This window comes from Sparus aurata, chromosome 10, assembly GCF_900880675.1.
Source record: "Sparus aurata chromosome 10, fSpaAur1.1, whole genome shotgun sequence".
Taxonomy (NCBI): domain Eukaryota; kingdom Metazoa; phylum Chordata; class Actinopteri; order Spariformes; family Sparidae; genus Sparus; species Sparus aurata.
The window spans coordinates 19399926-19415195 of NC_044196.1; the positions used below are offsets into that span (position 1 = coordinate 19399926).

Below are 15270 nucleotides of genomic sequence, written 5' to 3' on the forward strand. Positions count from 1 at the left end.
ACGGTCCCAAATTGGTTTTGTAAAACACATTATTTCACAGAAGCAGTTATATATTAAAATTTGTGTAAATAACCTTTTTCTTAAAAAAGCGATTTGTTTGGTTCTTGAGACTTGGATTATGTTGGACCAACTACCAGAATAGATAAACAGTGTTCAAACAGTGTTCTGGGTCCCCAGAACACTGTTTGAAGCTAGAAAGTTGGCAGGGTCCACCACATGTAAACATAGTAAAACACTGTGAAATTGTGTTGTCCTTTAAGGTCAGTTTGTTTATTCAGTCACGAAATAGAGAATGTGTTTATCTAGTCTGTTTAGGCGTAAAAGAAATTCAGTCAATGAAGATCTTTATCTTCTGATTAAAATTTTCTTCCTCAGAACCGCATAATGGTCCTTTAAAATATAAGATATGATGTGAATGTGAGGGCTGACCGTTGGGAGGATAAACAACAGCACACTCAGTTACCAAGAATAACAGCATCTTGTGTGTGAGTCCTTATTACTGCTGTCATCTATGAGTGTGTGCAGACTTGCTGTGTAAGGTCATCTGAGTGAAGATGCACTCCTATGAGTTCATGTGACGATTGGGTGTGCGTGCTCTTGTCGAAGTGGAGAAATTCAAACTCAGAATTTACATTTTTACAATATTAACGAGGAAATAACACAAACTCGTAGATATTTATCTTATGCTTTATTCAGTTTATTCATCCATGAAAACAAAGAAAGTTTATTTATTTTGTTTGTTCGGTTATAAGTATTTATTCATCTGGTAAAATGTGTTTCCCAAAACTACACAGTACATCTTTAAGTGCAATACTTGAGTACATGTCTACTTAGTTACAACCCCTCCTGATATTTTTCATGCGTCAAGACGGCTTAAAATGTGATGAATGTGTAAATTACTAACTTGTAATACATAACTTGTGGCAATAAAAACACACCATACAAAAAGACAAAAATAAATCTGAATTTGTTACCCTTTCATGTTGCTCTGGTGTACCCTCGGAACAGATTTTCTCCTCGGAACCAAAAGTCTCCGGCTCTTGTTTCCCCCCCTGCACGCACGCTTACCCTCCGTCCTCAGTTGCTAAGTAACCTCTGCAGGGGGCGGCTGCCGCATCGCCGGATGCTACTAGCGTACAAAACATCAAACTGTGCCGTTCCAGACGCAGAGCTAAACGCCAAACTGACAGGGAGGATGGACGAGGGCACCGAGTTGTCTCTGACCATCGCTCAAATCGTCCAGCGGCTGAAAGGAAGCCATTTACACTCTCAGATAGAGAGACAAGCCAAAGTGAGTACAGGTAGCTAGCATGTGGCTAACGATGCGGATGCAGGTTGCTGTCAATCTCAGAGTTGAATTCCTACTTCCAGTTTGTTTGTTTTTTTATTGCTTTTATCTCAAACTTTAAACTATAACAGCTTTATTTGTGTTCTTCCCACGTGTTATTTAGGAGTGTTTACATCAACCTGAGATAAAATTGGAGTCCCTCAAAGAGGACGTGCGCAGTTTTCTCAAAACATCAGGTGGGCACAACATTTACAGCTTCTGTAACCCACGCACACTGGCACTGCTCACTTCCGGTTGTAATAAAAATGATGTATTAATTTTCTTTTAATGTTTTTCAGGCTGGGAAAGAAAGCTACAGAATGCAGTGTACAGAGAGCTGCATGTGTAAGTTACATTACATTCGTGAAACACTAGCATGAATTAAAAAAAAAAAAGTGAACAGACATGTGTACAAATGATGCTTTAAATTCTCAATATTCATTTAATTTGCATTGTCCAAATCTGTAAACACACTCAGGATTTTAAGCGAAATTTCCAGCCACAGTAGGAGAGAAAGAGAAGCTTACGGCAGATATAAATCTCAGAAAATGTGTAAGTTGTCCTTTACTGGAGTGGCAAGCATACTAGATATGATGCAAATGGACTGAACCTTGAGCAAGTCAATGGACACGCCTGAACATGAACCTTAATGCATTTTGGCTGGTGGGTTTAAATGATGTGACATTTCAGGTCACATCATTTAAGCACCGCAGGATATTGGTCATTTTCATTCAAAAACACACCCAGGCTTGTAGCCTGAATCATTAAGTTGTGCAAGCACGTAAGAAGAGTGGCGTAAAGATTCATCTGTTTGACACTTAACTGCCCACAGATGTAACAGATGCTGTCACCCACTTGGCAGCACAGAGCTCTCCGCCCCCTCATCAACACTAAATACTTATCCTCTTGCTCCTTTTATTATTTCTAAGTCTAAATCAGCTCTGCATAATATGGTAAAGCACCGTATTCAGTTATTTGGACACATGTTGTGACAGTAACATGTGGCACGAGGAGTGGTAATCATTTTTGCATCACCATTTCCGTATCCACTGACAAAAACTTTTAAAATCACAATAAGATGATACTTGTCAGGGTCTCTGTACTAGAAAAACATATTTCCTTACGTCTAGAGTTGAAGATCTTAAGGCCAGGGCCTCTCTGCAGCAATGCACTGCTTCATTATAATGATGTTTTGTCACACATTTGACCTTTCCCCCCAAAATTGCAGCTTCTGCGATTTGGATACTGCAGTTGTCCATATTGCGCTTTGAAAAAAAACGTGATTAATTGTGCAGCCTTTGTCTTAACACAAATAGAAAAGAAAAACCAGCTTACATACATTTACATACACTCATCTCAAGAGCTTTCAGAGCCTCTGAGTGATAGGCAGGTGCTTCCAAAGTTGATTATGCGGAATTACACCCAAGATACTCCCTTATTCATTCAAATACGGTTTATATGTATTGAGGTAAAGCATTGTCATATTTTCTTGATAAAGAAATATTAATTATTTGCACACACTTGTTTACAAAGGCTGAGGACTTGTTTGTAAGAATTAGGATAAAGCTTATGATGGCGTAAACGTGCCGTTGTAAATGTGGTATATGCCTTAATTTCGTCCCTCCTGTCAGTATTATTGGCCACCAATATCGTTGAAATGGGGTTATCAAACACTTACGGCAAAGAAAATTCAACTGAAGCAGGATGTTTAAGTTGAACAATAAATGTTATCGTCTAAAGTGACAGCAGTGCACTGACACAGTAAACTTAAGTGGGAATTGAATCATTATAAATTACTCTAAGCATCTTTTTTTTCTGCATTAAAATGTCTAAAAAGAATTCAGCCAAACTGGGCAGCACATACCGTGATGCTGATAAATCTGTATATCAGCCGATAATATCAGGATGTAAGTTCCCTTTTCGGTCTCTTTACGAACCAATCGGCTAAGTAAGTTGAGAACTCTCTGAATGTCAATAAATAGCTGTGATAAGTGTCCTCTCTTACCTTTGAGGGTAACATCCCCTCCTCGCTCTCTCTCTCTCTCTCTCTCTCTCTCTCTCTCTCTCTCTCTCTCTCTCTCTCTCTCTCTCTCTCTCTCTCTCTCTCTCTCTCAGGGCTCACCACACCGAAACATGGGACACTTAATGTTGTGCTTTTAAAGGACGACATATAACATCGACTGATGCCTCCTCGGCCATTAGTCAGCCCTATGTGCTCTTATAGGTGTTTAGATTAGGTCGAATGTTGTTTAACGCACTGAGACCTTGAGTCATTCAGTATGAGCGCGAGGGGAAAAGACGCGAGACGATTGCTCTGACTCATCTGGGCTCCGTGCGCACGGCCTGTTTGTAAGAAAAATCTCAACATTTTATTAGCTCTTTTGTTTGACAGCTCACTTCTCTCAAGCACTTGAACGCGGTCCTCTCTGAGCGATGTGTTGTTTGTGTTCATAGTGGCTTCAGTCCCTCAAAGCTGTCAGTCTTTTTGTCAAAACACAGCAGGTTTTTTTTTTTTTTTGCTGTATTTACTTGATCAACCTTCATGTGTTGCACTGCCCCTCTGCTCTTGTGTTTGCTTATTCTAGCCAGCTGCCCCCGAGCCATCCCGCGGCTCCTCCAGAGCATCTCAAAGAGCCGCTGGCCTACATGCGCAAGGCACAGGTCAGTCTGTCCACTTTCATCTTCATCACCCCTCACTTGTTCTTCTTCTACCTCTGTGACTCTTTTTGTTTTGCCTGCCAAATTCAAAGTCGTAGACGTATTCGAAACAAGGTATCTGAAGCCCAAATCTTTCTGCCTGTGTGTGTTTGTTTGTGTGTGTGCTCTCTTACACAGGCCAGCTGGGAAAAGCGCGTCCTCAAAAGCCTGAACAGCATGAGTACAGAGCTTGAAGTGCCTCTGGCTCGCATGGTAGCTAAAATATTGTCAGTCACAGCTAACGTAGCATAATTACAACAGCTATTCACATTCTAGCTTCTCTTTGAGTGCAGTGCATCGTATTTTCATCGTGGTTAGGTTTAACAATAGCCGAGGGCTAGTTCAGCAATGATTCTGGAGCTGTACACTGATATTAAACAGGCACTGCTGTTCAGAGTCTGTTTATTTGTGTGCACAATTCAAATTTATGACCAAAGAACCTTATTTTCCGATTTGACATTTTCAAGATTGCTCCTGTTTTAGCCGTATGCCTTGTTGAAGTCGTCTCTCTCTTTTCGGCCCCCGCTCCGCAGAGGCCCGCAGTGGAGCAGAAGGAGCTCACCAACAAATGGAACGAGATGGGCACTGATGAACCAGGTCTGGAGACATTACCCAGGGGTTTGGCCCCCAAGCGGTCTGCCTTTTATGAAAGATTACTGTTGATGTGTGTGAACGCAGGTGCATCTTTCAGACGCTGGCGTATTAACACATCTCTGATTCAGATCTACCACTTCCATGTTTGTTTTTTAAACTGGTATTTATCCAGGGGAGGCTCTCTTAGGGACTTAAGAGTTTGACTGGGCAACATCTGACTAGTATTTAGTGTATTTTCCAGACTCAAACGTATGTTTAAAGTACATTTTGAAGAGGAATGCATCCAGAATATTCGTATTTCATTTTTGAAGATATCTACTCTCTATCGTATCACATGCTTCGCCTTGAAAACCTTAGCCATTTCAGTACATTCGGTAGTACATTGACAAAGAATCCTGTGTCCTAACAATGCTATCACAGCTCAGTGGCGTACACTAACATTTAGGATGTGCCGTCCCCCGGCTATAAACACTTTGGACTGCGAGTATAGAAGCTGTCCAGGCTCCTACGACAGAGCTGCGATAACGAGCAGCACCCCTCCTTCTGTCCAAAACCTTAATGTGCCCTCGTTCTGCGGATGACACCGCACTTGAATTTACTGCCGCGTCATAAAGGCGGTGGATGAAGTCCCACTTGAAGCCTTTTGCTGGTCTTTTTTGACTTTCGCAGAAGGGGCCAACTCCGGCTGCGTCACAGATGAAGTGTATTCAAGTTCAAGTTGATGAGATTGACTGTATGGTTGGATTCATTTGTGTAGTCTAGGTTTTCCAGCTGTTAAATCTGTTTTGAAATTGCATATGTAAACATAGTGTACATGTAGCAGCTGGAGGAACCACTTAAGAAATGTGCTTTAATAAGTATCAACTCAGATACATGAACGTTTTTGTATCTCTGCAGATTTAAGTCGCTTTAGGCCTGTCTACGCTCCCAAAGACTTTCTGGAGGTGAGCATAGCTCTTGGACATCAAAGTTTACGGTTAGTAGATTAAGTGAGGTAAATGTATCTCACTATCCTGCGTTATTGCTCTCTACGCAGGTGTTAATCAGCCTGCGGAACCCCAATCACGACAGCAGCGAGGACGTCAGCGTCAGGAGCCACTGGGGTCTCATCCAGGTTCCCCTTAATGTCAGGGACATCCCACAGCTGGTAGGGAGCCATTGCGACTGCTCATGTGTGTGTTTCTTTCTGCAAGTGTTTCGTCCATTACTGACCTCAATGCATTTAAAGTACACCCTGTTGAGCTGCTTCAGGAAATGCGCAATAGATGGATATCAAACTCTGAATATCTTGTGGTGTTTTTTTGTGTTAACCTCACAGAGACGGGCTTACTCAGAGCTGAATCTGACCACGGGCCAGTTGGGGATTGATGACCATGCACACATCCATCCAGGTATACGAAAAGAGCCATCTTAGTGGAAGGAATAGTTTGACTTTTGTTTGACCCTTTGTTTTCTTTCCCAAGAGTTAGAATCAGATGATTGATACCACTCTCACGTCTGTACGATTAATGTGTAGCTTTAGTTAGAGACTGATTACCTTAGCTTAAAGGCGAATTCTGGTATTTTTAAACCTAGGCCTTATGTTTACATATTTTGGGGTGTGAGTGATTAATAGGTACATATAGTTTTGGAAATGGTCCAGTAGATCGCCTCAGCCTGCAGCCACAGCATGGGCTTTAATGGCTGCAGTGTAATCCTTTGGGGCAAAGGTTTCTGCCACTGACAGGTTGCGATTGTTGTTATAAAGACCTGACAACATTATCAAAAATATCCTACAGAAATAGAATGGCTGCTGGCTTAGGTGATCTTCTGGACTGTTTCTAAAACATTTTGTACCTAGCTAGTCTTTTACACACCAAAATATGGAAACATAGGCCCCGGGATTCTCCTTGAACACCCAAACTGGAAACGGGGGGGAAACGATGAGCTGGGCACCATTCAAAGCTAATAAAACCAACCTTTTGTTTTGACAGTAATGAATCAGAAGTACTCTGTGATCAATGTGTTTACTGAATGAACAGCGGGGTTAAACGGTGTGTATAACACTCTGGCCCTCGTATCAGCCTGTGTTTCTCTCCTGTGACTCATGGCTGTCTGGGTTTTCTCAAACTGTATCTCTGTTAAGTCCAGATATTGACATTGTTACAGTCTGGTGTTCAGGCTTGAAATAGAATCATATCCACAGTCTCTGTGTTTGTAAATCAAACTGATAGCATTAGCTTGAAAGACCGAGCCACTACCAGATGATCATTGATGCATCGGTTTTGTTCTTTTTTTCTGTTCCCTATGCAGACTTGTTTGAAAACGAGTATGTTCAAATCGGGAAAAAAGGTGAGTGTTATTATTGTTTAATTGCTGTCTGTGAATTTTTTTGTTTGTTTGTTTTCGTAATCATTTACTTGAATAGAATTAAGTAAGGCCCAAGCACCCAACGCAACATGGATTTCATCAGTATTGACTCTCTTTAACCTGATATTAACTTCTGTCTTTCTGTGTTACGTGATTCTGAGTTTATATATTGTGCTTAATTTAGACCATTAAAGATTTTGATTTATTTATACTTTAAGAGTCTCTCTGGGGTTAAGTATGAAAAAAAAATCAAGCCGTATCCATCACTTCTTTAAAGAAAAAAAACCTGAAAGATAGGTACAAATACTTATTATAGACACGGCTATAAAAAGTAAAAAGACGTTCTGAAGATGCATTTAATCATATATCGAGTTGTAACAATCACTCACTGGCCGCATATTAGTAAATCCCTCCCTCCGCGCTTTCAGGTGCCTTAATCGGCCTGTGACACACTTTAACTCTTGTCTCACTGCTCTGCTATGAACCCAGCGTAAACACCGACCTTATAATGGACACCAATCAGACATCAATCGACAAGAAGCTTAAAAACACAAACTCGATTTTATATACACAGCCACAAGAGCGTGGTCCACTATTTCACCCCCGGTTGGCTGCCGAGCTGCGAGTTGTATTCCAGGCCAAGTGTTAAGTGCACTCAAATAGGAAATTTAAGAGCCGAGGAGTGTGTTCGTTTATGTTATGACTGGCCAGCACCTTATGTCAAGGGCTGTGTGTTTTTGGCTACTGTCACAACAGAGATTTAGCGTAGAGTGGACATGTGGGAGAGATTGTTGAGTGTTAGGGCAGTTATGTAATAATTAACCATTATGGGAACGTCTGTGTTATAATTTTTTTAATGTTTATAAGGTTTCTGAAGGGGTAGATTGAAATCGTGAACCTGTGTGTACATTTCAGCATTGATGTTATGCTGCGACTCACCCGCTCTCTTAGATTTTTAATAGACATATTTGTAGTCCCCATTGAAGGATGTTTTAGTTTAGTTCTAATGGAGGTCACGCTTTCCAAGTTTTCTAGGGAAAAAGAAACAAACCTGACCAGTTTAAGAACTGTACCGCCTTGCTTGTTGTCGTGCAGGTGTTCATTTTCTCAGCTGATCCAGTTGGCTCCGTCCCATTTTGGATGACTCCGCTGTTTGTACATATTATGTCATTCTTGCCATTTCTGTTGATTCTGTTGGTCGGATGCATTCTTGCTCTGCAAAGCAAAGTTCAGGTTTTAACGTATTCTGTGTTCCTCCAGTCTTTTGTTTTTTTAGCTTTGTAGTTTACCTTCAAAGTGAGACTACACAAGTGAAAACAATTGGATAATGCAGAATTTTAAAATGCTCTAGGGCAGCAGCACAAATAGAGTCATAACTACAAAATTTACCTTTTTTTTTTTTGCATTAGCCACTGTTAGCTAATGGTAAAACCTGTCTGTGTATTGAATTGTACAACGATGTGTTTTACTGAATATGAATGAAGCTTTCTATGTATAAGAGGAAGAATGTGGTCAAACTCTAACTTTAAAGTTTGACTGTGTAGCTTGTAGGGGGGATTGAGGGGAAGAAATTGTATAAGATATTTATAATGATTTCATTACTTAATAATCACTAGAATATTCACTAAAAACCGTGTGGGAAACGAGAGTGAGACGAAAGACGCTAGGTCCTCACTTCTAGATGCCAATAAATCCTGCAGACTGGACCTTTTAAAATGTACTGGAAAACTGGATATGGCAGGAACTGGCAAGAAGAATCCAGTGAGTTTTTACGGGCAGAAGATAGTTAGCCTAATGTAGCATAATGACTGATCACAGGGGGACACCGCTAGCCTGGCTTGGTTCAAAGGTGGAGAATCCACCCAGCAGCGGCTGTAAAGCTCACTGATTAATATGATATGTCTCATTTGTTTGCACAAGTGGTGGTTTTTACAAGGTGAAGTTTGTGCCAGGGTATTTCTTGGCATGACGTCTTGGAGTCCCACGGTGAGGTTGCGAGGCAAGCAACAGAGACTCCACAAAGTAACTGAGAAATTGTCTGGTGGTTTCTTCTTTGCTACCCTTCACATAGAGCCATGCTAGCTGTTCCCCTCTGCTTCCAGTCATTATGCTAAGCTAAGCTAATCCTAGCTCCAGCTCCTTCCTGCCTTTACGTCTCATTCACTGCTTTCATCTTTTTCCCCTCTAACTGTTTTGTCTCCTCTATGTCCAGTGGTTGTGGAGCAGGACAGTGCAGCAGCGCAGCAGTACAGCAGGCAGGGCTGTCCCACCGGGCTCCGAGCAGACCTCTGGGCCCTCATCCTTAACTCTACTAACCAGCCACAGGTACTATATGCACACACAAGCACAAACGCACAGCTGCTTTACATGCTTGCGATGGCTGTAAGTGTCATGAAGCAGCCAGCGGCTGCACACACAGCTGCAGTGATTCCCAAACTGTATGTTTACTACGAGGCTGCAGTCATTTTCACAGTTAGCAGCCGGGTATGTTTTTGTTTCAGTGGAGAATTCTGACTGCATTGTTCGTTTGTATGATTGGGTTTTACATTGTACAGTAAAAACCAACATATGGGACACCAACTGACCCACAGCCTCTATGTAATCTGCGTATTAGCCCCCGGATTGTTTATCTCAGCTCACTGCGGCTTGTCCCGTGTGTACAAATGCAAAGATAATCAAATGCTGGTGATTCAGCTCAGTTAGCCCAAACAGAGCAGCCGCCCGCCTGTGTGGCAAAGCGCTGTGTAAACGCTTCAGTCCAGAGTCCCCGGCTGAGGCCAAGTCGATAAAACAATGCTTGTGATGGGAAGATTGATTTCTGAGGGAGAGTTACGGGGATCTGACTGAGGCCTGGAGAGTGTTCGCATGCGCTCTGGATGGCGCAAGGGCAAACACATTAAACAGTCAGAGTTGGTGCAGGACAGTATGTGCATTGTCTCAGTCTTTGTTCAGATTCGTGCTAAATTACATAACATGCTCACTGCTAAATACTCTCTGAATGAAATAATCCTTTGGTCACAGAATACCTTACTTTGAGTGTCATCTTGCCGCATAAAAGGTAGATCTTTCTTTACAATTGCAGCAATCGTCAACCCTAATGTCCAAGATATATGATGAATTTCAGCAGGACCTGTTTTAAGTCTCCTCCACTGATGCCGTCCACATCACCGTGACCGTTTCAATGTTCTACCTCAGCTGTCAAAATGAGTATCTCTGTTTCTGTTCTCCTCACATCCTTCCGCAACGCTGATCACTGCCAAGGCGCTTCACAGCCGCCACACGAGACATTTTTATCGCTCCGTCCACCCTCTCGCCTGTTCTTCGGCTCATTTATGATAAGCCGTCTCAAACCGGAGGCGCATTTGAGTTTAACCATGTGGTCGGAAACATAATAGCCATCCTTTAGGTTTGGTGTAATCCTCCTGTCAGCGCTGTCAGAGCACGTAAAGTCGATTTAGCAGCATTTGTAAAGGGGGATATTTTACCTATCACATTTATTACTGGAACTTGCATTTTAGGATTAATAGCAAGTCATAAACAAACATTTTGTCGGCAATTTAATGTATAAACAAGACCACACATACTGTTTACGTTGGATTCTCTGCGGTTTCAGGACGTGATGCATTATGAACAGCTCACGGCTGGAGTCATCCAACATGACCTGCTGGTGGACAACCTCATCTATAAGGTACGCTCCTCTACACCGCCACTGTTTATGAAGCAGCATAGCCAAGATGGACCAGTGAGTTATAAAACAAATACCAGCATTCCCACTAATCCTTGAAATCTTTAAAAGTTGGCGACTTTTTAGGGGACAATATCAAGACTTTGAAAGCTTTTGAAAATAGACATAAGTGCCTGAATTTATATATTTCGCACAGAATAGAAATGTAAGTCCTTTTGATATTTTCTTAACCACATTCAAGCCTTTCTCTGTTTCTGTTTCTGTCTGTGAGTCTGCGAGTCCTTGAATTTTATTTATTTATTTATTTTTTTGGTTTTCTGGTAAACTGAGGACTCCCATCAGCAAAACATTTGTCCTGCTTCACATAAACCTTGATACTAAAGTTATCTGGAAACATAGCTGTAACATTTACTGTACCTTTCCCATGGATTTTTTCCCCTGCTCTCCAGGATGTGAAGCTCACCGCCAGCAATGATGACTACTACTTCGTGTTTGAGGATTTCCTCTACCAGGTAGGATCAACCCTATATATCCATGACTAAATGAGCAACAATTATAAGCAGAGTTCGGGACAAAAACAGATACTCAGTTATTGTTTATAAAGATTAAGCACAACCTAGGTGTGGTTAGATTTGAATTTATTGAAAGTGGCAGGAAAATGTAAGCAAACCTCCCTAAACCTGTTATCACATTTGGCTTGATATGTTGCCTAATCCTCAGTTTTCCAGAGAAAAGTGGCAACTTCATGTTGTTTCTTTTTACAGTTCAAAACCCAAAGACTCTTCATTTACTGTCATAAATGACAAAGAAAAACAGCAAATTCTTTCATTTAAGAAGTTGAAACCAGCAAGTATTTGGCATTTTTGCTTGAAAAACGAATCAAACTATTAATCGATAATCAAAATAGTTGGTGATTAATTTTCTTTCAGTCGACTAATTGATCAATTGACTAATGGCCGCAGCTCTGGCAATCAGTTATGTAGATGCCTACAAATACAAAATACAATCGCTGATTGTTCAAAATTAAGAGGAAGAATTCTTCTGACTTCCTCAAAGACTCAAACTCATCAGTTCACTCTCATGTGAGAACAGTTACTGTATGACAACATTCCGCTTTCCTTTACAGTTGCACGGACAAGGATATGAGTTGTTATTATTCTCTGGTAGTCACTTCTCTGTTTGCCTTTTGCGCTCAGCTGATAAACCTGCGTATACACTTGGCAACAGGTTTATTCAGCAGCTGTTAACATGTCATGCTCCCCGGTGGCTAGCCGATGAGTACACAGGCGTAACACGAACAAAGCTGCAGTATCACCGTCAATATTGGCCGCTGGTAAACTCACTACCAGGCAGTGAAAGAATCCGCCCGCTGTGGGGTGAGCGTTGTGCTGTTTGAGTTTTTCACATGTAATTCCTGGTAAATGTTAGAAGAGGAGTCACATCGTGAGACGCACTGATTGTGGAATACTCGGCCCATATAGATGGGGTTTAGTTTTTGTTCTTTATTCCACCTTTCTTTACAAGAAAACAAAGAATTGTCTTTATTATAATATAAAATAAATAATAAAAAACTGCACTGCTCTTAAGTCACACAGAGTTAATACGAAGTAAAATGCCTTTCTGGTCCGGGCAAAAGACTAAATTTATCTACTTTCTTTCATCTCTTTCTAATAGTCTATAGAGATATGAAGCAGGTACACTTAAAGGTCACACAGAATACAGTGTCGATACATACTGAAATCCACTTGTAGTCTTGAACAAACGGCTGCTGGTCTCATTTTTGCCCTAACAGATTAGTTTTCCACCCGATGTAATTCATCTGAAGTGGCCTATAGGAAATGAAATCTGTCCTCAAAAAGGCACAGAAATGGGACTGTGATGGAAAGAGCTCCTACTTATACAGTCATTTTGTGAAACAAGAAGCCACTCAAGGCTCAGTTACCGTCTGCTTCAGTACATCCTGGATGTTAGCTCCAGGTGGGCTGCATAATAGAATTCTTGCTCAAGAGGAAGAACTGCAGCTCAAGGTCATCACCGGATCCGGGGAAATAGAAGAAAAAGTGCATTAATCACGGTCTCCATTGGATACAATCACAATATCACAACAGTTGAGCATCTGTAAACTGCAAATTGAATCCAATTTCAGTTACACCTATCTCTAGTTTATCCAGATGAATGTGCGTGTGTGTTCCCAGGTGTTGCTGTGTTTCTCTCGCGACACGGCCGTCTTGGATCACTTCAAATACAACAGCGCCACTCCGCCCAAATCCTACATCCAAGGTGAGCCGATGTCCACTTCAACAAGGGCGCACACACCCAGTCATCACATGAACCAGAGTGCCACTTCACTCAGATGACCTTACACAACAAGTCTGCACACATTCATAGATGACACTAGCAATTAGGACTCGCACACCCAAGATGCTGTTATTCTTGGCTGCTGATGTGTGTGTGTGTGTGTTCAACAGGGAAGGTCGGAGAAGAGGAGTGTGCTGTTGTTTATCCTCCCAACGGTGAGCCCTCACATTCACATGACATTTTATATTTTAAAAGAGCATTATGTAGATTTGGGGAAGATATTTTGATCAGATTTTCTTATGCCTAAACAAACTAAATAAGCAAACTCTCTTTATTTTCAAACGTATTTAAACAAACTAATTTCACATTCTCTGTTTTTATGTGGTGTATCCTGCCACCTTTCTTGCTTCTAACATTGTTCTTGGGGCCTTATTTTCCACTGGGAACAGCTTGTTTATGCAGTTTTGGGAAACATAAATATTTCTAAATTTTGTATCATCAACCAAATGCTGTTTTTGAGTTTCTTCTCCAAAACTACATATTGCCCCTGTAAAGCATTTTGTCTGAAAACAAAAACTGCTTCACTGTTGCTTATGTCTAATAAATATTCATGCGTATTAACTTGTTTAAGCAGGTGTGATCCCCTTTCACGGATTTTCAATGTATGGTGAGTTCGTTTTGCACCTGTTAACCTTCAGTTCTCACGCTAAACTTGTAGAAGGAACCCTGCAAGAGCAAGAGATAACATTGCGTGTGTGCGTGTGTGTGTTTTTGTCCCACAGTGGCACCTTTGTGTTTCTTGTACAACGAGCCGTCCAAGCTGTACAGCGTTTTCAGGGAAATGTACATCCGCTACTTCTTCAGATTGCACTCCATCTCCTCCTCTCCCTCGGTGAGCTGCCTGGTTTTTGTATGCGACCGCTTTGTTTGTGTGTTTACGTCTGTACATCTCATGCACATGTGCTTCCTGCAGGGGATCGTGTCTTTGTGCCTGCAGTTTGAGCGGCTGCTCCAGACCCACCTGCCGCAGCTCTTCTACCATCTCCGACAGATCGGGGCGCAGCCGTGAGTACGCACCGCCTTCATCCCCTTCTCTTTGGGGTCCTGTGCATCTCACAAGTAAGGCGCTATACCAAAAACTATGGAATTACAGACCTAAAAGAGCGCAAAATTGCATCGTGAGATGTTGAACGTGCTGTCACACGCAAACAAATCCTGCTCAGGAAATATTTTGCTACAAAAACAGTATGATTGAATGGAGTCTACAGAGGAAGTGAAACTACATAAACCTGCGATCCTGAATGACTCGTTCTTCCTGCACATGTGTTTGTCCTGGTCCAGGTCTAAAGAAGTCATATTTTAAATAAAGGAGCCGTTAAAGAGGCTTTTTCTTACTTTTGACACAGCTTTTCTTTCCATTTCTATTCACATCATTAAAACTAAAGCATTTCTACATCTATATATTTCTGCCTAATACAGTGTAAGAATCATGTGAACACTTCACACAGGCACACATCTTATTTTTGCTATGTGCTACTGCCATCTTGTGGTGAATTCCTGGATTACAGTTTCCTAATCAAGAAAGTGAAACACATCTGTGGCTATTTAAAAGTTCTCAGAGTATTATTTTTCATCATTGTAGATCTCACGCTCTGGCAGCTCTCCTTTAATGAGTCGAACACAAACAGATGTTTTTTGTCCCCAGGTTGCGTATCGCCTTTAAGTGGATGGTGCGAGCCTTTTCCGGCTATCTGTCCACCGACCAGCTGCTTCTCCTCTGGGACCGAATCCTGGGATACGACTCCCTGGAGGTAGTTGCGGGTAAGAGACAGCCACTTTTCTCTCTCTTATTCCAATCTCTTCTCTCCCCACATGCCATGCCATCCTTCACTTTTTCCTCTATTAATTGTCCGTCACTCTCTTAACACCCCCCTCCTCCTCCAGTCCTAGCGGCAGCTGTGTTTGCCTTCCGGGCCGAGAACCTGATGGAGGTGACGTCACTGGCCTCAGCTGAGGTACGTCTGTCTCACTTTATATTTGCGTGTGTGTGTGTATGTGTGTGTGTGTGTGTCTGACATTCTAATGCCAGTCCTCTGCCTGTACCCCTCACATACTCCTGGAAGGCTGTAAATAGCTGTTGATGAGCAGCCAGTACCAGTAACCCAGTCTTCTGCGTGCACATGTCTGAAAAAAACGGCTTGCTGGACACTTAAGAAGAACTCTCACCCTCTTTACCCCGCCCCACAACACTCCCCAAGTCCTCTACCGCCATGTCCCATCAGAGCTGCTGTTCCTTGTTCTGCAGCTAGACGGGTGCAGA

General features: G+C 41.9%; 1 protein-coding gene across 1 annotated transcript in view; it reads left to right on the forward strand.

Annotated features, from left to right (window-relative positions):
- The first annotated feature begins 1081 nt into the window (after positions 1 to 1081).
- Positions 1082 to 15270, forward strand: part of tbc1d19 (TBC1 domain family, member 19) — a 15618-nt gene continuing 1429 nt past the window's right edge. Inside the window, exons 1-20 of the mRNA XM_030432067.1 lie at positions 1082 to 1291; positions 1452 to 1524; positions 1627 to 1672; positions 3913 to 3988; positions 4163 to 4237; positions 4558 to 4621; positions 5516 to 5562; positions 5655 to 5765; positions 5937 to 6009; positions 6911 to 6949; positions 9180 to 9292; positions 10581 to 10655; positions 11102 to 11164; positions 12848 to 12932; positions 13121 to 13165; positions 13585 to 13617; positions 13733 to 13842; positions 13924 to 14015; positions 14656 to 14771; positions 14895 to 14965. Coding sequence (XP_030287927.1) covers positions 1124 to 1291; positions 1452 to 1524; positions 1627 to 1672; positions 3913 to 3988; positions 4163 to 4237; positions 4558 to 4621; positions 5516 to 5562; positions 5655 to 5765; positions 5937 to 6009; positions 6911 to 6949; positions 9180 to 9292; positions 10581 to 10655; positions 11102 to 11164; positions 12848 to 12932; positions 13121 to 13165; positions 13585 to 13617; positions 13733 to 13842; positions 13924 to 14015; positions 14656 to 14771; positions 14895 to 14965 — 1575 coding nt within the window. The 5' untranslated portion in view covers positions 1082 to 1123. The remainder of the gene's footprint in view (positions 1292 to 1451; positions 1525 to 1626; positions 1673 to 3912; positions 3989 to 4162; positions 4238 to 4557; positions 4622 to 5515; positions 5563 to 5654; positions 5766 to 5936; positions 6010 to 6910; positions 6950 to 9179; positions 9293 to 10580; positions 10656 to 11101; positions 11165 to 12847; positions 12933 to 13120; positions 13166 to 13584; positions 13618 to 13732; positions 13843 to 13923; positions 14016 to 14655; positions 14772 to 14894; positions 14966 to 15270) is intronic.